The 26,627-nt window shown below is 52.1% G+C and overlaps 2 protein-coding genes across 7 annotated transcripts; one reads left to right on the forward strand and one right to left on the reverse strand.

Moving 5' to 3' along the window:
• Positions 1–7,861: 7,861 nt before the first annotated feature.
• Positions 7,862–14,610, forward strand: Syde1 (synapse defective Rho GTPase homolog 1). The gene is made up of 8 exons (XM_047531413.1): positions 7,862–8,007; positions 9,635–9,976; positions 10,111–10,755; positions 10,907–11,121; positions 11,736–11,862; positions 12,078–12,238; positions 12,720–12,945; positions 13,237–14,610. The coding sequence occupies exons 1-8, from the start codon at positions 7,920–7,922 to the stop codon at positions 13,644–13,646; spliced, it is 2,214 nt and encodes a 737-aa protein (XP_047387369.1). The 5' UTR covers positions 7,862–7,919; the 3' UTR covers positions 13,647–14,610.
• Positions 14,600–23,769, reverse strand: Ilvbl (ilvB acetolactate synthase like). Of its 6 annotated transcripts, none has more exons than XM_047531418.1 (16): positions 23,641–23,769; positions 22,768–22,912; positions 21,394–21,595; positions 21,134–21,261; positions 20,914–21,052; positions 20,717–20,828; positions 19,069–19,168; positions 18,829–18,926; positions 18,596–18,732; positions 17,094–17,228; positions 16,025–16,139; positions 15,768–15,937; positions 15,622–15,692; positions 15,476–15,547; positions 15,206–15,311; positions 14,600–15,071 (listed from the first exon to the last, which is right to left on the reverse strand). In XM_047531418.1, exons 2-16 carry the CDS (start codon positions 22,900–22,902, stop codon positions 14,893–14,895), a joined length of 1,899 nt encoding a protein of 632 aa, XP_047387374.1. In that variant the 5' UTR covers positions 22,903–22,912; positions 23,641–23,769; the 3' UTR covers positions 14,600–14,892. The 6 variants fall into 6 exon arrangements, with proteins under 6 accessions (XP_047387374.1, XP_047387370.1, XP_047387373.1 ...); XM_047531414.1 differs by lacking the exon at positions 23,641–23,769 and adding an exon at positions 23,465–23,598; XM_047531417.1 differs by lacking the exon at positions 23,641–23,769 and adding an exon at positions 23,525–23,596.
• Between the last annotated feature and the right edge of the window lie 2,858 nt (positions 23,770–26,627).

Raw genomic sequence — 26,627 nt, forward strand, 5'->3', positions numbered from 1 at the left:
GGCAGAGTAGGTGTTGGTCCCACTGTGTTCTGGGACCACTGTTGGGTGCTAGGCATCCCAATCCTGGCCTCAAGGAGTTCTGAGTCTGGCAGGGAACAGTCACCTAAATAAATCCTCATGATATGATGTGGTGAACGTGTCATAAAGAGATGAATGAAGTGCTGGTGGGAACCCAAAGGGGAAGCATTCATTTTCTCTATAAGAGATGCAGGGAAGACTTCAGAGTAGCCCGAGCTTAATCTTCAGGAGAATCACTATGTAAATAACACTAGTTGAACAAAAGAGATCGCTACAGTCATGTCAACGTGCACAAAGGCAGCCCATGTATTAGCTAGTTACATCACTGTACTTCCTCAGTGTTGAGAAAAGATTTTGAACACATCTTTTGAGTGTGGCAGCCACCATCCTTGGCTCTGCTTGGGTGACCCTGAGACTTCCACTTATGACAATGACTTTGAGGGCTGGGGCTGTGGCTCAGTGGTAGAGCACTTGCCTAGCATGTGTGAGGCATAGGGTTCAATTCTCAGCACAACATATAAATAAATAAATAAAATAAAAGTCTATCAACATGTAAAATAATATTTTTTCAAAAAGACTGACTTCGGATGAGAATTGATGTCATCAACAGACTTCCATGTGCCCTCTTGGGTTATTAAAGATGTTGGCACTTGGTTCATGGAGATATTGATTCAGCAGGTCTGACATCAAGCCCTGGAATTTGCCCTTTTTACAAAATCTCCAAATGGCTTTGATTTGGGAAGCATAAGGACTAGAGTTTGGGGGATGAGCTCTGTTCTAGCTCCAAACCCTATGAATTTCCAGTGACATCCTTTACCTGAGGCTGAACCCAGGGATTCTACAGGTATGAATGACAGCAAGATCAGGTGGCCTGGAAAGTTTGGAAAGTTAGTAATATGGGTTGAATTGTAGACCCCAAAAAGCTATGTTGAAGTCCTAATCACAAGTGCCTCAGAATGTTATCTTATTTGGAGATGAAGCCTTTACAGAGATAATCAGGTAAAATCCAGCATCCTTACTTAAAAGGAAAATTTGGAGCTGAAGATGTAGCTGAGTGGTAGGTAGAGCAGGTAGGTGTGTGGCATGTGTGAGGACCCAGGTTCAGTCCTCAGCACAAAAAAAGGGGGGAGAGAATTTAGACACAGGTACGCATGCAGGGGAATACCATGTAAAGAAATTGGGGTGATGCTTCTATACACAAAGTTATGCCAGAAAATGCCACCAAGCCACCAGAAGTTGGCAGAGAGGAATGGAACAGATTCTGTCTTACAGTACTCTGCCCACACCTTGACCTTGGATTTCAGAACTGTAAGACAATAAATTTCTGTGGTTTAAGCCACCTAGTTTGTGGTACATTGTTATAGCATCTCTAGAAAATAATGCAGTTAGTTTGAGAAGGGATCTTGTCCTGCAAAGACCATGTCTATATACATGTCTATATACATCTTCTTAAATTCATGATCAACTGTGTGTGCTAGTTAAAGGACTCTGGGCTATAGCTGGAGAAAAGATAAAGGATTTAAATTGCATGAATTCATTTTCTGGGTATCAGTGTGATGACCATAAAGATGCTTATCACTGAGATTTACTAGCTGCATAGGACTAAGCCCTTTGTATGCATCATTTCATTACATTTCAAACAGCATTCCTACAGAAAGGGTTAAAAATAACCACTTTTCATACGATGGAGAAAGTGAGGTTTGAAAAGTAAAGCTGCTGAAGAGTGGCAGCTGAGATTCAGAGGACCCAGCCAAGAGTCTGGATCTTGACAAGGGCATGACCTCGTCTAGCATTCAGTATAGAGCAGGGCCTTTAGGCTACAGCCCACAAGACAGATCCAGTGTATGATCTGTTTTTTTTTTTTTCCTATATCAGGCTAAGCATGATTTTTTACACTTTTTCATGGTGAGAAAAATTAAAAGAATATTCCTTGACAGACTAAAATTATGTTAAATTCTAATTCTTATGCCTATAAATAAAGTTTTACCCCAACACAACCACAGTCACTTATTTACATGTGTCATCTATGACTCCTTTCATGTTTCCAGTGTGACACTGAGTAATCTCCACAGAGACTCTACAGCACACGAAGTCTAAAATATTTACTAGCTGGCCATTTACCAAAGAAGTTTGCCAATTCCTTTCCTATAGAAAAAGCAAAGCCTGCTACTGACCCAGAAGTATCATCCTGGGGAGTCTGTTAGGAAGGAAGGCTCAGACTCCATCTCAGATCACTGAATCACAATAACATCCTCCAAGGAATTCATATGATCCTTAAAGTTCGAGCATCACTGGGCTGATGGGGTGAGGAGGACACCTGTAGAAAGCTGAATCCCGAGTTTTGTTATTTTGTTTTGTTGAGACAAGTTCTGTTTTGTTTTGTTGTTTTGTTTTCTTTTGACAAGGTAGGCTGGTCTCCAATTTCCAGGCTCAAGTGGTCCTCCTGCCTCAGCCTCTGGAGCAGCTGGGAATACAGGCATGCCACCCTACTGGCTCCCCATTGAACTTAATTGAAGCTTCAGTTAGAGGAAGCAGCCACCAGATGGCAATGGTGACATTTTACAACATGGATTTAAAGTACAGTTCAGTTACGGTAGTACAGCACTTGCCTACAATGTACGAGGCTCTGAGTTCAATCCTTAGCACCACCAAAAAAAAAAAAAAAAAAAAAAAAGGAAGAAGAAATCAAGAGAGGCTTCTCAGCTGTGGACCTGTTAGTTCCACCTGCCTCACTGCAATCTCTCTTCCTGGGAAGGAACAGCATGTGCAAAGCTGCCATGACAAGAAGGCATGTCTGTCCTTTGGAAGAATCATAGGTGACCCATGTTGTGTGAGCCCAGACTCTCAGAGAAGCTGGATTTGCAGAGGGCTGTGGAGGGCAGCAGGGGTTGGTCTACAGAGCAAAGGGGATGGTGACAAGGTTTAAGCAGGGACATGAGGGTTTGTGCTTCAGAACAAAACACAGATCCAGACTCATCAAACCTTTAGTCAACATCATCAGGACTGGGGATATAGCTCAGTTGGTAGAGTGCTTGCCTCACAAGCGCAAGGCCCTGGGTTCAATCCCCAGTACCATAAAAAAAAAAAAAATCATCATCTATACAAGTCATACAGTCTGTTACAACTCAATGCACTACTGTAGCCCGAAGGCAGCCTGAAAGGAGACACTGAGGAATGAGCCAGTGAAACTTCATTTATGGACATTGAATCTTGAATTTCACATTATAGTACATGTCACAAAATGCAGTCTTTTATTCTTCAACCTTTGTTTTTAATTAAAACTATTAGCTTAAGGGATGGATTTAATTTACAGGCCATAATTTGCCAACCCTGGTGTAGATGAATGGATGTGACAAAAGGCAAGACCAAAAAGAACCAAAAAGTGAGGCAGGCTGAATTACAGCAGTAGGAAAGGAAGGGATAGATGAAGATGGTGCCATAGGTCCCACTGCCTCCCAGAATTAATGCCTGCTCCACTTCCAAAACTAAGCTAAACTCTTTTATAACATCACCTTGCCTTGGATATTTTTTTTGCAGCAACAAAAATGGTGGACTAATGCAACCACCCTGTGGCTGACTTGTTACTCAATCTCCAGGCCTTCCAAAGGTCAAACAGTGTGGCCCAAGGCTCCAGCATGAATCACACTGTCGACATAAACTATCTGGAGTGGTCCCCAGGTGTACAGAGATTCATCAGGCAGTATACTCCATGTGCTTAAAAGCTACTTCCCAGGAACAAGTCAATGACCAGAACTTTCTTTGCAACATGCAGGAGACCCCAGAGACCTGAGGGGAAAGAGTGAGGCGCTAAGGATGACATGGAAATCTGCCAAGGCCCTCTCCACACGGTGCCACTTGTACCCACCTCTGACCAGCCACTCCTCTCCAGACTGACTCCCCTTCCTTTGGCACAACCAGCCTACGATATCATAACAGCCACATGGGCACCCCAAGCCTTGAATGCTAGACACCAGAGCAGCTCCTGGCATGGTGGTCCATTGCTAAGTGTGTTCTAGGGCCTGTGTAGGGGCCTGGTCAGAAGGAGAGCCCAGCAGGCCTGCAGTTATAAAAGGAATCACTGCAGGGGAGCAGGACCAACTGGGAACCCAGCTGAACTTCAGCTTCAGCTCCTAGATGCACTTTTCCAAAGGCCACCAGGAGGCCCTGGCCAAGAAATGATGCACAGCTGACAGACACTCAGGTGAGACCATGCCCCATCTCAGGAAGCAGTTCACACTCTACCTGCTGCTCCTCAGCACTGTCCAGTGCACAGCTCTGGGAAGCCACTTCTTCCCTGGCTCCTCTGTGGTCTGACTCTCAGCCAGGGAGGCCTGTGCAGACTGGATCACTCATCACCTCCCCCTGGCAGGTGGTAAATGAAGGGGAGTCAGTGTGGAGACAACTGAGAATGTCAACAGGAACTGGAAGGAGCTTGGGGAGCAGCTTCTCTGTCTTCCATGTCCAACATCTGAGGACACCAGGGAAGGGGCAGATACTTGCACCCCCATTACCTTGCTAACAATCCTCCCTTTGGACCAATGAGGAAACCGAGGCCTAGAGAGAATGTCTTTTTTCAGTGTCCCCTGAAAACTGCCCCTAAGACAAGCATTCAAATACAAGTGGTTTGTTGAGGAAGTGATTTCATCAAGAAATGCCAAAAATGGAGAGGAGAATCCAACAGGGTAGGGAAGTCAGTAAAGGATGTATTAAAAAGTGAGTTTCCACAGCAGGCAGCTGGACCTAATCTGAATGGGGACCCAGGTCAGTGTACAGCATGGCATCTCAGCCATCCCACACCATGGGTAAGGAAGCTACAGTATTTATCTACCAACTACCATTGTGGGCTACAGAGATGTAAAGCTCTTCTGAAACCTAACTGGCCCTCCCTACCCACCTGCATTTGTTCTTTCAACAAATCCCTGTATGTTCTAGGGCTTGGTCAACCCATCAGGCACCAAAAGCACAGCACATCTGGCCTGCAGCCAATGAGAACACTTGGAGGAAAGAAAATACATACACACTTGTGCATGCACAGACACAGGCTCTGAAACCTGTACAGTAGCTAGCAAAATCCAAAAGAATGTACAAACTTCATTAAGTGTGAAATTCTATATTCACACTATTTCATAATGTACCATTTATAGATAATTTGCTCTCATCGAGAATTTCTGATTGCTCAGACAGAATTGTACCAACAGTGAATTAAATGAGCTACATATAGGCAAATAAATGCAATAGGAAAAGGACAGAAATCCTGTTAAACAGGTTTACAAAAAATAATATTTTGTATTTTTGTGACATTCGAGTATTTCTTTCTTCGTTCTAGTTTTTATCTTGAGATAGGGTCTTGCTGTGTTGCCCAGATGGGCCTCAAGCTCCTGAGCCCAAGAAATTCTGCTGGCTCAGCCTCCCAAGAAGTTGGACTATAAGCACATAACCGCTACACCTGGTTTGAAGGTGTTTCTTAATCATTTGATGTAATATAGGTGAAACAAAGTGTTACTGTCAATGCCCAGCTCCTCTGAAGCTCCAGGGTATCCCTATGGGACCCTAGACCTGTGGCCCCTAACCTGGACTTGCAAAGAGGTATCTTGACCGCCAACCTCTCTCCCCACTGTCAGCAGCTGCCTCAAGGAATCCTAGCAGAGATTTGACAAGGAGGAGGGTGCACCCCACTCCTTTCCAGACAGATTCCTCCCAAACACAGACATCCAAGTAATAAAAGATGTATGGGACATTAACAAATATACCAACATACATACAATGGGAGTCTAAGAAAGAAATAATGAGCAGAAAGAAGATTTGAAGAAATAAGGTTTCCAAAGTCGATGAAAGATATGAATACACATATACAAGAAACTCAATGAACTCCAAGAAGCATAAACACAGAGAACCACAGTAAGATACATTAAAACCAAAAGCATACAGCCCTCTCCATTCATGTCTCTTGGCTACCATCTCCTATCCAGACCTCCATTACTGGTGCCTGACCTCCTAAGTGAACATCCATCAGTGATCAAGATGGGAAATTATCGCCTAGAGGAGCCCCCATCTGGACAAGGAGGCAGATAAGCAAACAAACTACAGAAACTGTTAAATTCAGGTTATGGCAAATGTTAGAAAAAAGGAAAAAAGAACAATGTAATAATGGCTGGACAGCAGTGGGCAGAGGGAGAATGCCTCCTAAGAAGGCGATAAAAGGCCACCTCAGGAGAATCAGGGCTTCTCAGGCAGAAGAAATTGTGTCCAAAGGGTCTGGGGCAGGAACAGGTTGATAAGAAGAAGGACCAGAAAAGAAGCTACAGTGAGTGAAAGGGACAGTAAAAGAAATGGCACTAAGAGTCTTGTAGGTTATGGTGGGAATCTGAATTTTACTTTGTGTGGATGACCAATCATGAGCAGACTATTTCAGGAGGAATCTGCCATAATCTGATTTCAGCTTTAAGTTCACTCTGAACCCTGCATGGAGAATAGAAGGAAGGGAGACTAGAAGGAGAATAGAAGGTTGTGACTATCCCAAGATAGTCACAACATCTCCCATCCGACATCCACATGTACAAGCTCACCTTCATATGCCTTCCACTGTCTCCTCTCCTTGAATCTGGGGCTGGAAGTAACACAGTGTGACACCCAAATCTGTCAGAAAAGGTAAAGCAGCTTCTGCCTGTTCACTTTTGGAGCCAAGAGTGGGGTTCTAAGAAGTCCAACCACCCCAAGGTCTCCACACTGGGAGGAAACCCAGGACCTGTGGAGAGGCCCATGAAGGTACCCTCATCGAATAGAAACCCCAGCCCACCTCAGGCATCAATTTTAAGACCTGTGCTATTGTTTGGATGTAGCCTGTTGAAAGCTTAGTCCCAGATGTGATGATTAAGAGGTGAGGCTCAAAGGGAGGTACTTAAGTCAATGGTATATGCCCTCGGAAAAAATTAAGGTAGTTCTCATGGGAACCTAAGCTAGTTCTTGCAATAGCAAGTTGATAAGAGTGAGCCTGACTCTGAATTTCCCTGGTTTCCATCTTGAAATGTGATCTCTGGATTCATGATACATCCCTGCCATTGCGCTGTCATCACCCTTGAGGCCTTCACCAGAAACAAGCTCAATCATTCCCTTGAACCTCCAAAACTGTGAACTAAATAAACTTCTTTCCTTTGTAAAGTTGCCCAGTCTCAGGTATTTATCATAAGGAAAAACTAAGACAACCTGTGCTTGATGATGCCTCCAGTTGATCCACCCTCCCCATTTTGAGTTACTCCTAGCTTCAGTCTTCCCAAATGAGACAATGTCAGCTCTGCTCTGTCCATATTCCTGACCCACAGCAACTGCGAGCATTATTAAGCAGTCGTTTTATACCACTAAGTTTTGGGACAGTTGTTAAACAGCAGCAGTAACTAGAACTGGGGAGGGGTGTGGAGAGTTGGTCGTGGGGGAGCGGCTGGAATGGCACTAGGGAGATCAAGGAAGGGGCGGGGACGGTTAACCAAAAGAGTGATGCTGGCGCTTGCACAGGTTGAAGCACTGGACAGGACAGAGAAGAGGGGGTATGTGCAGGATGCATTTTAGAGACAGACCAAATGAATTTGCTGGATGCCATCATCTAGATAAGTTGGGTAAGAAGGAAGAGGAGAGCCAGGCCTGTGCCACATTCGTAGGTGGGGCGGAGAAGGGTAGCCCAGAGCCCCCATCATGTCCCCTCCCGGCCCCAAACAACTACATCTCCCAGCATCGCCTGCTCCGGCCGCGGGAAGGGGAAAAAAAAAGTTTGGGCCAAGCATTCCCGGAATGCGCTTCCTGCCGGCGCGGGGCGGGGGGCGGGCGGGGAGGCCGGGGCAGGGCGGGGAGGGCAGCGGGCGGCGCGGCCGGAGCCCGGGGCGCGCACTCGGCCCGGCCCGGGCCCCAGCATGGCCGAGCCCTTGCTCAGAAAAACCTTCTCCCGCCTGCGGGGCCGGGAAAAACTTCCTCGGAAAAAGTCGGACGCGAAGGAGCGCGGTGAGTTGGGGGCGCGGCGGGGAAAAGGGCGCGGAGCCCCGCCCGCGTTGGGGTCCCGGGACGTCTCCCCCCGCCCCCCCCGGGCAGGGACAACTGGAATGACGGGGAAGCCCCGGGGACCCCCCCTGGGGGCCGGGAGGCTCCAGATGCGGGTGGGCAGGGGTCCTAGATGGAAGGGACTGCGGGGGAGGGGGCGCGAACCGTTATGTGTAGCTGGCCCCAGATGCCAGCGCCGCGGGCTCCTTGGGAGGCCCGGGAGGGGGACCTCGCCCCTGACAGGAAATGGGGCCTCGACGGAGTGCCTGGAGGGTAGAGGGGAGGAGCAGCTGGGAGGCCGGGACGCTGGGCCCCATCAGGCAGGGCAAGGGGGCACCAAGACCCCTGGAGACGCAGAATGGGAGATGGGGGGCGTACTCCTGCACAGAGAGGCGGCACATTGAGCGTTGCAGCCGCTCCCCTTTCACATCCACTCACCAGTGACTGCAGCTGCGTCTGCCTTGGGCAGCCCCAGGAAACTGACCCTTCTTATATAAATGGGGAAACTAAGGCACGTGGCAGTTGAGTAATTTGGCCAGAGCTCTTTGACCTCTACTACTGGTAACAGAGACCCCTGAGACAGGGTCCTAGTGGGTGGAAACCCAAGGTAATGAGAATTGTTGGTCAACTGGCAGCAAGACAAGGCCTCAGAGAAACCAAAGCTACATGGTTCAGAGAACCCAGAAAGGAACTAGTTAAAGAAAGGAGACCAGACCACTCTGTGGACCTGACCCCTCCTCCCGTTCCAAAGATTTCCAAGGTTCCCAGGGCCAGAGAAGTGACAGGGTACCCACACATAAACACACACAGGAAATAGCCCATGATGTCAGACAGGGGATGAAGCAAAAGGGAGGCCACAAGGCACTGACTGTGGGGATCTGGCCTGAGCTGAGGGATAGGGCCCACCCTAGGAGCGGGACAGTTGGAAAGAACAGGGTGCTGCAGAGAAGAAAGAACCAGCATTGGACTCATCTTTGTTATTCCATTTGTCGTCCTGCCTGCTCCTGTCCCAGAAGCAGTACAAGCCAGTGTCCGCTGAGGGCTGCAAGCTTAGCCATAACATGCCGCCTAGGAGCCCTTCTCACCTAGGAGCCCTTCTCACCGTAGGTCCCTAAAGCCTCCCTGGAGGTGGGCCTTGCATTTTCTCATTCTGCTGGCAGACACTGAGGCTCAAAGAGGGGAAGTGACTTGCCCAAGCCCACCCAGTGAGAAGGTCTGGAACAGGCTTCCATGCCAGAATTAATGAGAGAGCTGGAAGAGTGGAGACAGGAACAAAGGGCCTGAGGGCCCAAGGACACCTGACCTGAACCCCTGATCCTGGAGGAAATACACCCCTTTGGAATGCTAGGGACTGAGAGGGGACTCAAACTGGCAACTGAGGAGATCACTAGCCAGTGGTGGCCCATTCCAAACAAACCAGCAGGCACCAAGTCCAGGAAGGGCATTCCCACCTGTCAAATCAGTTGCATGGAATGAGGGCCAATACTAAGTGGACCCCAGTCACTGCCCTGCTAGGGGAAGTGCCCTAGGCTGGGGCTGCTCTGAAGTGGTAAGAAGCTGGGTGGGTCTCATCCCCTTTGCTCTCCACCAGGACGACCAGCCCAGCGCCCAGAGCCGATCCCTGCAGAACCAGAGCCCCAGGCCCTCGAAGGGTCCCAGGGTGGAGCAGAGGGGCCCCCCAGCCCTGAGACCTCTCGAAGCCCTGCACGGGGAGCCTACCTGCAAAGCTTGGAGCCCAGCAGCCGCAGATGGGTGCTGAGTGGGGCCAAGCCACCTGAGGAAGCTGTTTTGGGGCCAGGAGCACCTAGCTGTGGAGAGCCTGCTGGCGAGATCTGGTACAACCCCATCCCTGAGGAAGACCCCAGATCCCCAGCACCTGAGTCCTTGGGACCACAGCCAAGCCCAGCTGAGCCAGAGGGCCCTACCCAACACGGTAAGCACAAGCCTCATACTAGCCTCCCCACCCCAGGTGACCTCAAGCCTCACATGTTCCCAACCCCTCCCCAGGTGCACACATGCCGCACGCACCTACCAGGTTCTGGACCCTGAGGTCTGCTCTTCTCATAGGTGCAGCCCCTGCCAGTCCCCCAGCCAAAACTTCCCGCACCAAGTCCCCAGGCCCTGCCCGGCGCCTCTCCATGAAGATGAAAAAGCTACCAGAGCTTCGTCGCCGCCTGAGCCTGCGAGGCCCCCGCGCTGGCCGGGAGCGTGAGAGGGCTGCTCCAGCGGGCTCTGTTATCAGCCGCTACCACCTGGACAGCAGTGTGGGGGCCCCAGGGCGGGCAGCAGTGATCGGGGGCACTCGGAGCCCGAAGGCAGGGTACCTCAGTGATGGTGACTCACCAGAGCGCCCAGCAGGGCCCCCATCACCCACCACCTTTCAGCCCTATGAGGTGGGCTCAGCAGCCCGGGCTCCCCCTGCTGCACTCTGGGGCCGCCTCAGCCTGCACCTGTATGGGCTGGGGGGACTGCGGCCAACATCAGGGGCCACCCCAAGAGACCTCTGCTGCCTGCTGCAAGTGGATGGAGTGGCCCGGGCCCGGACAGGGCCACTGCGAGGTGGACCAGACTTCCTGCGGCTGGACCACACCTTCCACCTGGAGCTGGAGGCAGCCCAGCTACTGCGGGCCCTAGTGCTCGCCTGGGACCCTGGTGTGAGGCGGCATAGGCCCTGTGCTCAGGGCACCGTGCTGCTGCCCACAGTCTTCCAAGGTAGGACATGAGATGGGATTTTAGGGGCACAGGACCCAGCTTAGGGTGCTTAGGGGGCTGGGTGAAGGGGAAGGGTGTGATCTGGACCAGAGGGTTCTAGGACACAGGAACCTCTAGGGCAGATCCAGCTCAGGCCCCTTTGTGTCCTCAGGGTGCCAGGCCCAGCAGCTGGCCATACGCTTGGAACCCCAGGGGCTGCTGTATGCCAAACTGACCTTGTCGGAACAGCAGGAAGCACCTGCCACAGCTGAGCCCCGTGTCTTTGGGCTGCCCCTGCTGCTGCTGGTGGAGCGGGAACAGCCCCCGGGTCAGGTGCCTCTCATCATTCAGAAGTGTGTTGAGCAGATTGAGCGCCGAGGGCTGCGGGTGAGCCTCGGCCCCACCCCTGCTGGTGCCCGAACTTTAGACCCACTCCCCAAGACCCCCAGTGAATGAACACCAGACCTGTCCTCCAACCTGGGCTACTCCTAGTTCCAACCCTAGCTTAGATAAGGACAAGAGATACCCCACCACACCCAGGTCAAAACCTGTGGGTCACCATCCATTTGATAAGAGGATCCTCGCCCTCTCAAGCTCAGAGTCTCATAGACATAAGTCTGGCAGCTCACAAATGTAAGCTTCGACTGGAAGGCAGGTTAAAAGGGGGAGGTACTTGAGGTCTGGGAAAAGTTAAAGCAGGACCTTACCTGATAGCAGTCAGGGAAACTTCCTGGAGGATGTGAGAAACTAGCTGAAAAATCAGAGGAGGTGAGAGCCAAAATGACAGATCCAAGCAAAGGGTTATGAGGACAGGTTGTCTGAGCAGCTAGGGAAGATCTCCTCTGACCAGTGTCAGAGAAGCAGGAAGGCAGCCAGTGGTGCTGTAGTCAGTTCCCAAGCCTAGTGTCCACTGACATCCTGGCACAGACTCCCATCCCCCAATCCACTGGGCTCTGATCAGTCTGGCCTCAGCAGGACATCCCCTCTGTCCCCACCCCCAGGTAGTGGGGCTATACCGACTGTGTGGCTCAGCAGCAGTGAAGAAAGAGCTTCGGGATGCCTTCGAGCGAGACAGTGCAGCAGTCTGCCTCTCCGAGGACCTGTACCCTGATATCAATGTCATCACGGGTCAGCATGGCCCCCATTCCCCTCCCTACTCACCTCCTTTCAACCCTCACCTCAAGGCTGGTCTGGTGGCCCTGCTGGGCAACCTCACCCCTCATGTCTGCCCTTGTTTTCACTCTCCTGCATCTGCTCTCCTCTTCTACCCACTCCCAGCCTCAGTGACCCCTCTGGCCCAGAAGCCAGGGGTGCTCTGACCAGAGGGGGCTCTGTGTCTGCAGGCATCCTCAAGGATTATCTTCGAGAGTTGCCCACCCCACTCATCACCCAGCCCCTCTATCAGGTGGTGCTGGAGGCCATGGCCCAACGGCCATCAAGTAGAGTTCCCCCAAGTCCTGAGGGCACCAGAGGACTCCTCAGCTGCCTACCGGATGTGGAAAGGGTGAGTTAGCCCTGGTGGGAGCTGCAGGTATGGAGTGAGGAATACCAATTAGGAAACCGAGGCCCAGAACAATTAAGTGGATTGCCCAAGGTCACAGAGTCAGGATATGTCAAAACACAGACTCTAAATATAGGTCTATCTATCTACTAGTAAGGGTAATCCTGGCTGTGAGATCTTGGACAAGTTCTTTCCCTCTCTGGGCCTCAATTCCTTCATCTGTAAAATGGGATTCATGCCAACCCAGCCTAACAGAGGAGTGGCCCAGCTCTGTCATTCCAAAGCTAAATTGTCCTTAGCCTCAGTCTCCCCTCCAGCAAAATGGTATGCTCATACTAATATCTAGTGATTAATCGTTTACCTCGGCCTCCTTCAGTTATGAAACCCTGAACCTCAGTCACTCTGGGCCGTCTTAGTATCCCACAAGTGCAACAAGGGCTCAACTTTGCCTGTCTCATGCTCACCATGGCAACCCTCTCCCCAGGCCACGCTAACACTTCTCCTGGACCACCTGCGCCTTGTCTCCTCCTTCCACGCCCACAACCGCATGACTCCGCAGAACCTGGCTGTGTGCTTCGGCCCGGTGCTGCTGCCTGCGCGCCAGGCGCCCGCCCGGCCCCGCATACGCAGCACTGGCCCAGGCCTCGCCAGCGCAGTGGACTTCAAGCGCCACATCGAGGTGCTCCACTACCTGCTGCAGTCTTGGCCAGGTGAGTACACCCACGGCCTGCGCCGCAATACGGAAAGGAGACTTAAAGCAGACCCCGCCCCTCCGTCAGGTAAACCGGTACCTGGTTGCCTCAGCAACCAGTTCACATCCAACCAATCCCTCTTCCATGCGGCCAGAGGCGCTGCCTCTCGACGGACCGACCAGGTCTGGTTGCCTAAGCAACCAGCTAGCCCGCCAATGAAATCCTAATCCGGTCCCACGCCAGTGGCCAATCAGGGTCCTCGGTGCCGCCTACGTACATAACGTCACGAGCTCGCCCTCGCTCCCGCAGATCCCCGCCGACCCCCAGAGGCTCCGGAGGTCGCACCATACTTGCGGCCCAAACGACAGCCACCGCTGCACTTGCCACTAGCGGGTCCCGAAGTGGTGACTCGGCCCCGCGGCCGCGGAGGCCCGGAAAGCCCCCCCAGCAACCGTTACGCCGGCGACTGGAGCGTTTGCGGGCGGGACTTCCTGCCCTGTGGGCGGGATTTCCTGTCCGGGCCCGACTACGACCACGTGACTGGCAGCGACAGCGAGGACGACGACGACGACGAAGAAGCTAGTGGACCGAGGGGCACCGCAGACTTTGAAGACGAGTTTGATGCACCTTTCAACCCGCACCTGAATCTCAAAGACTTTGACGCCCTCATCCTGGACCTGGAGCGGGAACTTTCCAAGCAGATCAACGTGTGCCTCTGAACCTTCAGCGGGCAGGACCCTGGTTACTAAGGAAGGTTCCTGGTAGCTAAGGCCGTGCCCTGATGACCTAAGAGGCCCAGACCTGTTCTCAGGCCGAGCTCCTGGTTTCTAGGGAGTTGTCAAGGTACCAACCTCCCATGCTGAGAATCATTCCCAGTCTCCAGTGACCAGTATTTGGGCACTAGTTACTGCAAAGGCCAGGCAGTGGGGATTTTAGGGACAAGCTGTCAGAGCCATATTTTCTAGAGCACCCAAGGTTTCCCCCTTGTTGCCAAAAGGCAGACTCCTGCTTGCTAGGCTGGCCTCTCTTGCCTCCCCTTTGCCAGGGAAACACCAATTACTGTGAGCATCACCCTGGGGTGGTGAGAAACCCCCTAGTCAGTCCTCTTGCTGCTGCCAACCAAATCAGTATTAGCTTTGAGCACTGCACTGTACTGTTTCTCCCTCCCTCAGAGGGCCCAAGGACTATCATGAGGTGCTGTTGAGGGGGACAACCCCTATCCTGGCTCCAGCTGGATAGGGGTAGCCTGGGGCTTATAAACAAAAAGTTGGGTTTCCCCACCCTCTTCCAGGGAAGACCCCATGATTGGCCTCCAACCAGCAAAGGAGATAACAGAGTTTGCGTCTTACCCTCCTCGGCTCCCATTTCCCACCCCTGAAAAAATTGAGCACTTAACCCCTCCCTTTTGGAGGGGCCCCACCTGAAGTGTCAGGTTGGGGCATTTAGGTACGGAACATATTTATTGCCTCCGTGCATGTGTGTGTCTGTGTGTGAGGACTAGTGTGCATGGGCCCGTCTAAAGCGGGTGTGTGGGACTTTCAGGGACCACAGAGGGGAGAAGAGTTTGCAGTGCCCAGGCACCCTGAAATCCCAGTAATCCAGTGGGAGAGTAAGGTACCCTTCCTGTCTCCCTCTTCTTTCCCTCACCTCCATCTTTGTGGACAATAAATCAATATGCACAGGTTCTGCAACTGAGTCCTTGGGCCCCCGTGGGCCAGAAGTGATTTATTCAGTCCCTAAGAGAGTGGGGTAGAGAGACACAGTTGGGTCCATAGAAAAAGGCCCAAAGCTCTCCAGGGCTGCCTGGTGCCTCCTGAACTTTGGTCCCTCCATTCCCTCCTCAGGGAGTATTGTGAAGTTATTAACCTTGTGAAATAAGCCCAGAGCAGGCAAGGATGATACTCCAAACCATCCAGGCAGAGTCCAGATGTAGGAAGGGAGCTAAGTGTACTGACCCACAAGGCTCTATACAGAAATGGAGCCATCACGGAAGTCCGTCCTCCCAATGAGAATATTGATCACCACTGGGTGGCCATCCCGGCACTGCTGCTGGCCATCACGAAGCACCTTCACTACATGATCTTCATTCTCCCGTGAGAGCAACAAGCCCCGGGCCCCCAGGCCCATAGCTGCTTTGTGATAATCTAAAAGAGATCAAGTCAGACACTAGGAAAGGCCCAGCCCACAGTGTAGCCAGTCCAGAAGAAGAGATATACAAGCCCAGCTGGGCCCAGATAGGCTTCCATCTACCCACACACACCCTGCCCAGACCCCTCACCAGTGTAGGCCAGGCCACAGGCCACATTGCTGCCCAGTCTGGGCACCTGCTCCCGAGAAATCTGAGTCCAGCCAGCATCATTCCCTACCAAGGCCATCACTGGAATCTGGAGGAGGAAAATGGGGCCAGGCTACAACTTTCAGCACAAAGGCAAGTCTAGCCAAAAGACAGGGCCTTGGGCAGACAGAGGAGGCTACCCATCTCAGCCCACCCCTGACAACATCTCCCAGGATCCTGGGCCCTAAGCTTCCATCAGGGAAGCCCAATCACCTTGTGTCTGACGAACGTGTCAAACTCGATGAGACTATAACCAAAGGCTCCATCTCCAAACAGGCACCAGACCTGGTGGGGGGAGCCAAGGACAGTTAGGGTGGCTCGTGGCCCAGAAAACAAGTCTCCCACTTCCAGTACCTCACCTCAGCATCTGGATGGCACAGCTTGGCCCCAAGTGCAAACCCTGCGCCTACTCCCAGAGTCCCAAAGGCCCCTAGAAGGATGAAGAACAGATAGTTGTAAAGAGTCTGGATTGTGAAAGGTGCCCTACATGTGGACCTCTCCTTACCAGGATCAAGCCAGCGCAGGGGGCCACGGGGCTGTACAAGGTAGGCAGCAGTGGCTACAAAGTCCCCACCGTCAACCACAAGAAACGAGTTGTCCGGCAGGGTCTCCTCCACCAGCTGCAACACCCGCACTGGGTTCAGGTGCTGGGCTATGGGCATCACTGCCTTCTCCCTACAACAGGGCTGCAGAAGTCAGTAGGCACAGTAGTAGAGCCTGTTAGGAATGCACCCTCCCATGTCCACCCCATTGAGCCCCCACCGATATGTCTGCTCCTTCTGTCGATCCGCTTCCCGCAGCTCTTCTGCCCACTCTGGAGCCCATGTCTGGCCCTGAAGGCCTTCCACCAGCTTCAGCATGAAGGAGGCCACATCTCCTGGAAAACAGAGAGCACAGCTGCAAAACAGTGCCTTCCTCCTGCCCTCAGCACCAGATGCCTGAAGATGGCCGGAAGCTAAGAGCAGCATCCGAGCAGGAGTATGGAAGCAGGTCAGAAGTGCTCCTAGGGCAAAACAGGCTAGGGCAGCCCTGGTGAGACAGAGCGCAAACCAGGGAAACGAGGTTTAGGGAATAAAAAGTAAGTTATAGACCCAAGTCAGCCTTGTCACCTCCCTGCCCCTTATACCCCGAATCATGAAATCCTGTCAATTCCACCTCCAAAACACAGCAATAAAAAAAAGCTATGTCCCACTTAAGCAGGTCTCTCAAACTAGGGCATGCAGGAGCTCACAGTGCGCATCCATGCGGAGAACGAGTAAACATCCCACTTGAGAGTGATCAGAGGCTTGGAGATATTGAGTTCCTCACCCAGTCCTTTCCCACTTTGGGCCATGTGGTTTCTATCCTGGCCCTTAACAGCCCTTCTCCTCTGCCAGTGCCCCTTCCAGGCTGATGCCCACCAGCTGCTAGGGTGGACCTTCCCAAACACAAATGCAGTGGTGCTGCTGCTCTGCCTAACCCAAGACCGCCCTGTCACCTACACCTCAGGGAGAATCGCTGTCCTCAGAATGATGGGCAAAGAAGAACACAAAAAGGGGATGGGATGCAGAGTTTCAGGGGCCAAAGAATATGCTCTCTGACACAGAGAGGGCAATAGGCAGTTGAGGAGACTCTGCACCCAGGCATGTGATCAGGTACCCCTGTGCCCACCTCTCCATTTGTTCCTATGGAAATACCCATCCACCTGACTATCAAATACGAGTCTCAGGCTGCCTGGGTGTCCCATGGGGCAGGGTCTGGGCCTTGATCTCCCAGTACCCAGCTCAAGTCAGCTGTAGCAGAGGTCATGAGGAGAGGGACCATGTACATGGTGGGGATGCTGGGGGCTCACCCTGCACAGCCTCCTGGGGCTTCCAGAAGATGTCTGAGTTGAGCAACATATCATCCCGGTTCCGATTGATGATAATTATCTTGCTTTTGCGGCTGAGGATTCGGCCATAGGAGAGGCGGAAGTCACACACAGTTCCTGGGGTGAGGGAAAGGGCATCAGTGGTCAGAGGACCGATGCCCTAGGTGACACCCACTACCTTACTTTTAATCCACTGTGGACACTGTATGTTAAATGGTTCCCATTCTTCACCTCTCCCCGTTCCTGTGCCATTTGCAATGACTTTGCAGCTCTTGAATCTGGACTGAGCAATTCTGGTCAACAGAATGTGGCAAAAGCAATAGTGTGCCATTCCTAAAACCAGGTTTAAAGATGCCTAAAGGGCAGGGATGGGGAGCTCAGTAGTACAGAGCCTGCCTACCACACACAAGGCCATGGGTTCAATCTCCAGCATGGCAAAAAAAAAAAAAAAAAAAAAAAAAAAGAGGCTGGGTGTGGTGGCAAACCCCTGTAATTCCAGCAACTCGGGAGACTGAGACAGGAGGATCTTAAGTTCAAAGCCAATCTCAGTAACTCAGAGAGGCCCTAGCAACTTAGCAAGACTCTGCCACAAAATTTTAGAAAAAAGGCTGGGGATGTGGCTCAGTGGTTAGGCACTCCTGAGTTCAATCCCTGGTACCAAAAAAAAAAAAAAAAAAAACAGCATGCCTCTCATCTTCTATCTAGTGACCCAACTCAGGCTAGCCTGCTGGCTGCTGCAGATGCAGAATATGCAGGTAAATGTGGAGACTTGCTTATCCCAGCTGAGGCACCCTTGATCAGCCACAGAGTCAGACAACTCCCGAACAGATGAGCAAGGTCCACCTCCATCAGCACAGCTGCCTGACCAGACTCATGAACCAGTCTGACCAAACCCTGAATTACCACCAAACCTCTAGGTGGGTCTTAAGAAATCGCTGTAAATCACTGAGTTTGGGGAAGGTTATTATAGTCCTGGAACCGCATAACAATGTTTTGGTCAATGTGGATCACATACAAATGTGAACATGGTCCCATGACATGACATCACACAGTGATGGCGTAGCCATGTTATTTTTCCTAAGTTCATCTGATGTCCACACAATGAAGTCGCCTAGCAATGCATTTCTCTGAATGTATCCCTGTTGTTAAGCAATGCCTGACTGTATACAACAGAGAATGCCTACTATGCATCTGGCGCAGGATTCAAAGGTCTTCATGTGTAAATGTAAGGTAAGACACCACGGAAGCCCACTAGGTATTCACCCCCATGGAAGCCCAGGCACAGCACACAACTGCATCCTGGGAGGGTTCACCCGAACTTCAGACTTAAGACTGTTCAAAACCCTTGAAAAAAGAAGGTGTGAAGGCAGATGAGAGAAGGCAGGTGATCGGGAGGGTGGGGTATCAGTGAGGAGGAGGGGCAGAGTTGTGGGAAGGAGGCTCCTGGAGGAAAGGAGTGAGGAAGGGAGGGTGCTGAGGCCCACCTGCCAGGAGGACAACATCTGCTTTCTTCAGGGCAGCACTGCGGTTCTGCCGGATGTGCAGGGGGTGGTTGCGGCCCAGCAGCCCCCGTGCCATCCCCCCCAGGAAGCAGGGGACGCCTAGGGTCTCCACAGCAGCCCTGAGGGTTCAGGCAAAGCAGAAATCAATGTGGCCAAGGGACTCCTTCCTCCCCACAGGGCACCAGAGGACCAGGACTGGGGCTGGAGCTCCTCACCGAAGCCTGTCAGCAGGTACTGGGGGCAGCAGGGCCTGACTCCCCAGCACCAACAGGGGCCTCTTGGCCCGGCTCAGGATCTCCACACAGCGCTGAACCTGAGGCAAGAGATGGGGCTCAAAGCGTTGTCCCTGAGTCACCATCAGCCCCCAAGACTAAGGTCCCAATCCTGGCTCTAGGAGAGGGTCTGCAGAGCTCTGCCAGAAGGGGAACCTGGGCCCGGCAAGGGAGACAATTCACCTGTTGGGGGGATGCCTGGGGGATGTCCAGGGGCAGGGGCCCTTCAGGCTGAGGCTCCCAAGCCCCCACAAACAGGTTAGCCAGGCAATTCTTTAAGTACCTGTGAGAAGGAAAGGAAGCAGCCAATTACCAGAGTCCACTGCAGAGATTCCAAATGCCAAGGAAGGTGAAGGCAGGAAAGGGGCCCGGAGCACAGTGGGAAGGAAGAGAGGTGGATGAGCAATAGCACAGGGTCACCAAGCCTCCAGCTGCCTGATTGGCCTCAGAAGCTCTGTGGCCTTCCCAACTTGACAAGGCCCCCGCAGAAAAGCAACACAAACACCAAGTGTCAGGATGGGGGCTGTGACTGTGGGTCAGATGGATGTGGGTTTGGGCCCCCTTGGTTATGCCACTTCCTAGCTGTGTAACTTTTGACTTCACCTTTCTTTGCTTCCTCCTCGATTTAAAAAAAAAAAAAAAAAAAAAAAAAAGACCCTCCCTTCCAAGTTTCAACCACCTATTTTAGGGTACAAAGTACTTTGCAAAGCGTTCAACCCGCGGGAGTTATTAAGGTCATCCTCTCATTTGTTAAGAAGGCTTCTCTAGCTAGCATGGAGGCGCACTCCTGTAATCCCTCCAGCTGGGGGTGCTGAGGCAGGAGGATCACGAGTTCAAAGCTAGATTCAGCAAAAGCAAGGCACCAAGCAACTCAATGAGACCCTGTCTCTAAATAAAATACAAAATATGGCTGAGGATGTGGCTCAGTGGTCAAGTGCCCCAAGTTCAATCCCCAGTGCCCCCCCCCCAAAAAAAAAAAAAAGAGTGCTTCTCTGCCTCCTCAACTCACTGGGTCCCAGGCCCTGAGTTTGCTTAAGGCCCTGGAGACAAAGAGAAATCCTGCCCAGACCTTGCCCTCAGGAAACTCTCAATCCAGCTAAAGACAGATGTGTGGGTGTTGGCAGGAAGCCACTGGAGCTCAAAGCCAGAAGCATGTTTGCTCTGTTAAGCAGTAAGGTTGCAGAGGAGATGAAGCCAAAGATGGACCCATGGGAACCAAGAGTTTAAAGGCAAGGGAAGAGCTAGCCTTGCAAGGGGCACTGCAAGGGAGTGTGGGGGGAGAATGAAAGAGGGAGCAGAAGGGAGAGAGAGAAAAGAAGGGAACAGGGTGACCTGGAGACCAGAGGGCTAAGAACTTTAAGAACAAGGCCATAAAACAAAATCACTACTGCTTGAGCCAGCCCCCAGAGCAATTCTCAGAGACCTATCTTGTCCATCAGTGTCACTCCATGCCATTACTGGGGTTCACTATATATTTGGAAGAGGCAAAGACAAGCAAAGGGGAAGGCAGCAGGGATGGGAAGGAGGAGAAAGAAGAGGAGAAGGGCAGAAGAAAGGGGACAGGAAGATGAGGAGGGCTAGTTTGAGCTCAGGCTCTTTCCCTCTCCACTCTGCTCACCTGCTGTCACCTTGCTTTCCCAACCCACCAATTCATTCCTGCCTCAGGACCTTTGTGCATGCTGTTCCTTCTACTTCGAATGCTCTCCTCCCCACAGCTGGTTTCTCTCAGTCCATGTGCAAATCAATGAATGAGTCAGAGGAGGATAGATGTGTGCAGAGAGGAGGCTGCAGGTGAGGGGAGAGACGGTGTAGTGGGAATGGCACTATTCACCAGGAGATCACTCGACCCATGAGGCCCTTGGGCAACTTGGCTGGCACCATCTCCTTCTGGATCATGAAGTAGGGGTACAGCACATCGACAGGAAGCTCCACAAACACTGGACCTATGGGGTCAGGGAGGAGGCTGAGCCTGCAGCACCTCCCCCAGCCTCTGGGTCTGACCACTGCCCAGCACTCTACCCCACCTACCTGGGGTGCCCGACTGGGCAGCAGCCATTGCAGCCCTCAGAGTGGGAGTAATGTCCCGCACCCTCCGTACAGATGCACAGAACTTGCAGAGCGGCCGGAATAAGGACATCTGATCAATGGCCTGGAGCGCACCCCGTTTCTGGCAGAGACAGGTGCGACAGTTAGCACATGAGCCCCTGGAACCTCCCTGGAGCCCCTGCACCCCACAAAGACTAGGTACCTGCAGCAAGGTACTGGCAGCCCCTCCCAGAAGCAGGACTGCAGACTGTGCCACCTGAGCGTTCTTCACAGCAGTCACTGTGTTGGTGAGGCCAGGCCCCGCCGTCACTGCTGCCACACCCACCGTCCCTGAAACAAAGACTCTGTCACAGCCATGCCCACCCTCCAGTCATTCTCCTACCCGCAAGAAGCCACTATTACTCAGAGATGCCCTATGCCACTGTCCCACCCGCCCCCCAGTCCTCTCTGCACTGCCCTCACCTGTCAGGCGAGCCACAGCATCAGCAGCAAAGACAGCAGTGACCTCATGGCGTGTGTCCACCACACGGATGCCTAGCTTCTCACAGGCCACCAGCAGTGGGGAAATGTGCCCACCAACCAGTGTGAAAAGGAACCGTACACCATGGGCCCTCAGCACAGCTGCCACATGCTCCCCTCCATGCCGGACACTCGCCTCATCCACCTGAGGCGAAAGAGCAAGACTGTCAAGGGCTAAAGCATGGGCAGCTGGGAGAAGGGGTAGGAGCAAGGTCAGAGGTCAGGGTAACTTGGGTGTTGGCTAAACACATACCATACTATACATTAGGCTCAGGGCAGGGCACATCATCTTATCATAGTCTCTTGTCTTTATCTCTCTCATCCAGGTAAGGACACCAAGACTTGCCCAAGCAAGATTCAAAGTATTAGAGAAAGAACCCATATTCTTAAGTACCCATGTTACACTGCCTTTCTTGGGACAAGCAAGAAAAGAGGACAGGGAAGGTAGACATACAGAACACAAGGTAATGTGGCCAGGGCAGGGAGCCACTGGCAGGGTATCCCTGCAGGGCCAGGCACTTGGACTGCTACTTCAGCCTACCTGCTCCCTCCTACTCACTGCTGAGCAGGCCCAGGGCCAGCTGGCAAGCTGCCAGCCACCACATGCCTGGAACAGAAGCACACCTGCTGGCAGAGACCAAGCCACGCCTCCCAGCCCCAGCATCCTCCCAGCCTTAAATCTCTACAGACTTCAACATCAGTGACACGGCTGCTCACTAGAAAAGGGAGGATTGAGTAAAGGGCCCAGGAAGGAGTAAATTCTTGACAGAGAGCAAGAGGTTTGGAGGGAGATCTGTGGGGTCAGCTCTACCCATTCCATCGCCTTGAGCAAACAACCTCTGTGGACCACCCTCTCCTCTGTGGAAATGAAAAAAGAAACAACGGCACCTACTTTTGGGAGATGGTAAGGGATGGATGAGAAATTCCTCTAAAACTTAAGCTCAGCAAAGTGCAATTATCACAGCCACACCCTCTCATGTCTGCCTTCAGCCCACTGATGCCACTGGGTTAAAAAAGTACGATCCTGGTGGTGTCCCTCCGCTCTGTGATAAGGGCTCGGGCCCTGGGTAAGGAGGCAGGCAGAGTGTGAGTACCCAGGCACCGATAGTTCCCCTTATCTCTTAGTAGTGGCAAAGTCCAGGACCCATAAAAAACTTGGAAATGGGGACTAAGCCTTAAAAGAATCTCCCCACCAAACACTCCGGACTAGTTGAGACTTGCTTTCCCCACCTGTAAAATGAGTGAGCTGGAAAGGAACACCATAAGGCCCTCCTTCCTTGAGTGTCCCCAGCCCGCCTCCCGCCTGTGCCCCTGCACCTTGTGCATCAGCTGATAGAAGAGCCCCAGTCTGTGAGCGGCGCCCAGCAGGGCGGCCAACAGTGTCCCGCAAGCCAGGAGCAGGAACGAGGGGAAGAAGCCCTTGGCAGGAGCGATGGCCGCGGGGTTCTCCATGAGGTGGAACCTAAGGGAGAAAGCGCAGTGCCAAGACTGGACGCCACAGGTAATCTCACCCGGAAGAAGGCAGGTCCCCTCTTCCAGGCAAGATCCTGGGCCACGCCTCTTGTCGAGTTTCTAAGAGGCCACGCCCCAAACGCGAAGGAGGCTAGCCGCGCCCCCCCCACCCGGAGGTCCGGCCACGCCTCCCATGACGTCAACCCCATCCCCTTACTTCACCACCACCCAAGCTAAGCCTAGGCGACAGCGACACTAACACCACTTATCCTTCCCACTTACCTATTTGTCAGTGTATCAGCGGGGAGCCCCGCCCCTCTCTTACGACAAGACCCCCAATCTCAGGCCCAGTGGCGAGCCCACCCCACGTCTACGTCAACCAGAGGCAGGAGACCACGCTCCCAAGTCAGCAAGCGCGACCCTCTGCCCAAACCACGCCTCTCCCCCTTGGACAACACGAATTCCAAGCCCGACTCTCGACCTCAAATCGCGAGTCGAGGTCAAATTGCACAGTATGCTTCGCTGCCAGCTTGACCCTTAGGGTTCTTCAACCTTCACCTACAGGACGTGCCCTGACTCCAGCGGAATTCGGTACCCGGTGTGTCATGTGACCCTAGCGCACCGCTATGCTCCTTTTGCCCACTTGGCTCCGCCGCGCCCCGTAGTCCACCCAGAAGCGCGTGCGCAGAACTGGAGGCCCTCTGTGGAGGGGCGGGAACCCGCCCGGAAGAGCCCCACCTTTACTGGCCAAGTTTCACGCGGTCCCGCCTCTCCCGCCTCTCATTGGTTCGCGCTGCAGACCGCGGACCTCTTCTTTTTTAGTCTATAGGCCACGTCCCTTGTCTTCCACTAGACGGACTCGCGCAGGCCCACCCTCCGAGGTCTTTCATTGGCCCAACGTTGCAGTCCCTTAGGTTCTGGACCCTCGGCTTTCCACACCAGCGGAGGCGCCCCGCTTCACGTTAGCCAAGAGTGGATAGTCACCGGCCCGCTATCCAGAGCCGGGTCATCAAGGACCTCCTCCCAAGCAGGCCCCGCCCTCGCCCCCGCACGAGGCCCCGCCCCCGCACGAGGCCCGGCCCCCTCCGTAGGCCCACCCCCGCTGTGGACTCTACCCCTTTCTGGAGCCGGGAGGATGGAGTTTCTTCGCTTCTCAGGGAGCGGTGTACTTTGGTCCCAGATTCCATGCTGCGTTCCACCATATTCCAAACTGTTCAGCCTCTGGAAAAGGAACTCCCCTTCAGTAAAGGAGGAGTCGTTCTTGTAGTGAGCGCCCTGCTTCTGTCCGTACGAATGAATCATGCCGTTTTTACACTGGCTCCCTTCCTTCGTCTCCTGGGATTTGCCTCTGAGGATTCTCCGTCGTGGTTAATTTTCCCTTATGGTGAATCATTCGTACGTCTTAATAGCACCCACTTTCTTAAAAAGCACTTCCAGGACTGGCAATGCAGGTCAGTGGTAGAGCAGTTGGATGAGGCCCTTGTTTCCATCCCCAACACTGCAAAAATAAAATAAAATAGAGAAAGAGAGTAAGCAAGCAAGCTAGCAAAACTCCGCCATGAGTTGTGTATACCTAAAGACTCCTCCAGTTTCCTCCTGAACCTAATCTAAACATGCTCTTCCTTACCACTTCATGAGAGCTGTTCTGGATTATTCCAGCAGTCTCCAAATTGGTCCCTCTCCCTCCTGTCTCACTCAACCCAGTTTTCTCCGGGCAGTGTGAAGAAGTCACCTGTTCCTGGCTTTGTTTAGCGAGGGGACCCATAATTAACAGGGTGAACCACAAACTTCTAGAAGGGCCTTCCAGGCTCAAACTCCCGGAGCCAAAAATGAAAGAGTGCTCATTACTTTTTGGCAAGCGCTTATTATGTGCGAGGGGTTGTTCCAAGCACTTTTCACATATTAATTCATTTCATCTTCACAACAGTCCTGTAAGGTAGACTGACTCCCCATTTTACAGATGAGGAAACTAGAGCACAGAGATATTGAGGAACTTGCTCAAGGTCACACAGCTTGTACATGGTAGAGGTAGAATGAGAACTCAGGAACAGCGACCCAAATGGAGCATCCCAAAGATGAGTTTTAACCACGCTTAGCTTCCCCAGATCTATCACAGGATGTAGTGTTTGGGACCTGCTCAGATCCCCTTGCAGTTACCTCCCAGCTGCAGCATCTGCATCTTTTTGAAGATTTCGAAGCCCGTTTTACTCAACAGCGCTGCTCAGCAGGCCAGAAGTGCTAAGGAATCAATGCCTCCCTGCTGCAGGGCAACCCTCAGTCCAGCAGTCAGCGGACATGGCTGACTACCCCAGTTCTCTCATCCCTCAGGTGGGACAACACACAGGTGTGTTTCTACACTCATGCCCAGCCTTTCCCAGGGCTGCAAAGTCCCAGCTGCCCAAGTTGGTAATTTGCTTGATACCATACCCTCTTCTGGCCACCTTCCCATCCCCAGCTCTTCCCCACTCCCCTGCTAGAGTTTCCTTGGATCATCTACCGAACATCTCAAACAAACTACATACTCATTCTACTTCTGAGAGACTCAATCTAAGACATAGAGCTCAGTACAAAGCATATTCATAAAGTTCTACCCCATGGGTGAATAAATTGCTCACCCAAAGGAAGAGCAACGAGTGTCATCTAGAATGGCAAAAAAAAGTGTGAGTGAACAATGCCGACGCTTCTAGCTTCCTCTTGGACAGAGGCTTTAACTGTTAACCAGAAAATTGGCTTTTAGAACAATGATTGGCCTTTCTCCAGCAAAATTCTTTGATCCAACCAAAGGCTGATGAACTCTGCCCATCTCGTCAGATTCATGTTTATCTGAAACCACTCATTTCATTTCAGAACTCATTTCTCCCAGGAACCAGGTCATAAGCAAACCAGGTTGACCTTAACAGGATCCTCACATATTTCTTTCTACTTATGGTGCTGGGGATTGCATTCAGGACCTTCTGCATGCTAAACATACGCTCCACCACTAAACTACAGTCCCAGATCCATTTACATATATTTCTTTTTTGAGATGGAATCTTGCTATGTTGCCCAGGCTGGCCTCAAACTCCCAGGTTCAAGCCAGCCTTCTGCCTGAGCCTCCCAAGAGCTGGGACTACAAGCATGTGCCACCACACCCAGTTTCCTAAACTTCACCTGTTAAGAGTTTCACATTGACAGTCTCAACCACATTGGTGCTTTGCTTCTCCTTTATAAAAAGTTTTTTCATAAACTTTTTATGTTGGAATAATTCCAGGTTTACAGAAAATTGTAAAAATAATAAAGAGTGGCTATCTATCCTTCACCCAGCTTACCCTATTGTTAATATATTATAGCACTGGGTGCATTTGTCAGAATTAAGAAGCCAATGTTGGCACATTACTCTTAGTTAAATGTGAGGCTTTATTCCAGTGTAACCAGTTTTTCTGCAAATATCTTTTTTTCTGTCCTGCTATCCCATCCGCAACCCTACATTGCCTTTAGTCACCTCTACTTTGATTTTCTTTCACTGAGGCACCATGAGCCAGCCATTATTTTAAACATTTTGAGAGTATTTACTCAAGCTAGGTCCAGTGACTCACACCTATAATCCCTGCAACTCGGGAGGCTGAGGCATGAGGATGGCAAGTTTGAGGCCATCCTGGACAAGTTAGTGAGGCCCTATCTCAAACACAATCCTCATTACAACCTTCTGTGTGACGTAGACACAGTCATCCTTCAGTATCCAAGAG

Source organism: Sciurus carolinensis, chromosome 17 (assembly GCF_902686445.1).
Source record: "Sciurus carolinensis chromosome 17, mSciCar1.2, whole genome shotgun sequence".
Classification (NCBI taxonomy): domain Eukaryota; kingdom Metazoa; phylum Chordata; class Mammalia; order Rodentia; family Sciuridae; genus Sciurus; species Sciurus carolinensis.

Coding starts and splice junctions, on each gene's coding strand:
- Syde1 (XM_047531413.1), top strand. CDS start 7,920: ATGGCCGAGCCCTTGCTCAGAAAAACCTTCTCCCGCCTGCGGGGCCGG. Junction 11,863..12,077: donor TGATATCAATGTCATCACGG/GTCAGCATGGCC, acceptor CTGTGTCTGCAG/GCATCCTCAAGGATTATCTT. Junction 12,239..12,719: donor GCCTACCGGATGTGGAAAGG/GTGAGTTAGCCC, acceptor CCCTCTCCCCAG/GCCACGCTAACACTTCTCCT.
- Ilvbl (XM_047531418.1), bottom strand. CDS start 22,902: ATGGAGAACCCCGCGGCCATCGCTCCTGCCAAGGGCTTCTTCCCCTCG. Junction 20,829..20,913: donor TGCCCAGTCGGGCACCCCAG/GTAGGTGGGGTA, acceptor CTGACCCCATAG/GTCCAGTGTTTGTGGAGCTT. Junction 17,229..18,595: donor AGATGTTGTCCTCCTGGCAG/GTGGGCCTCAGC, acceptor CCCTCACCCCAG/GAACTGTGTGTGACTTCCGC.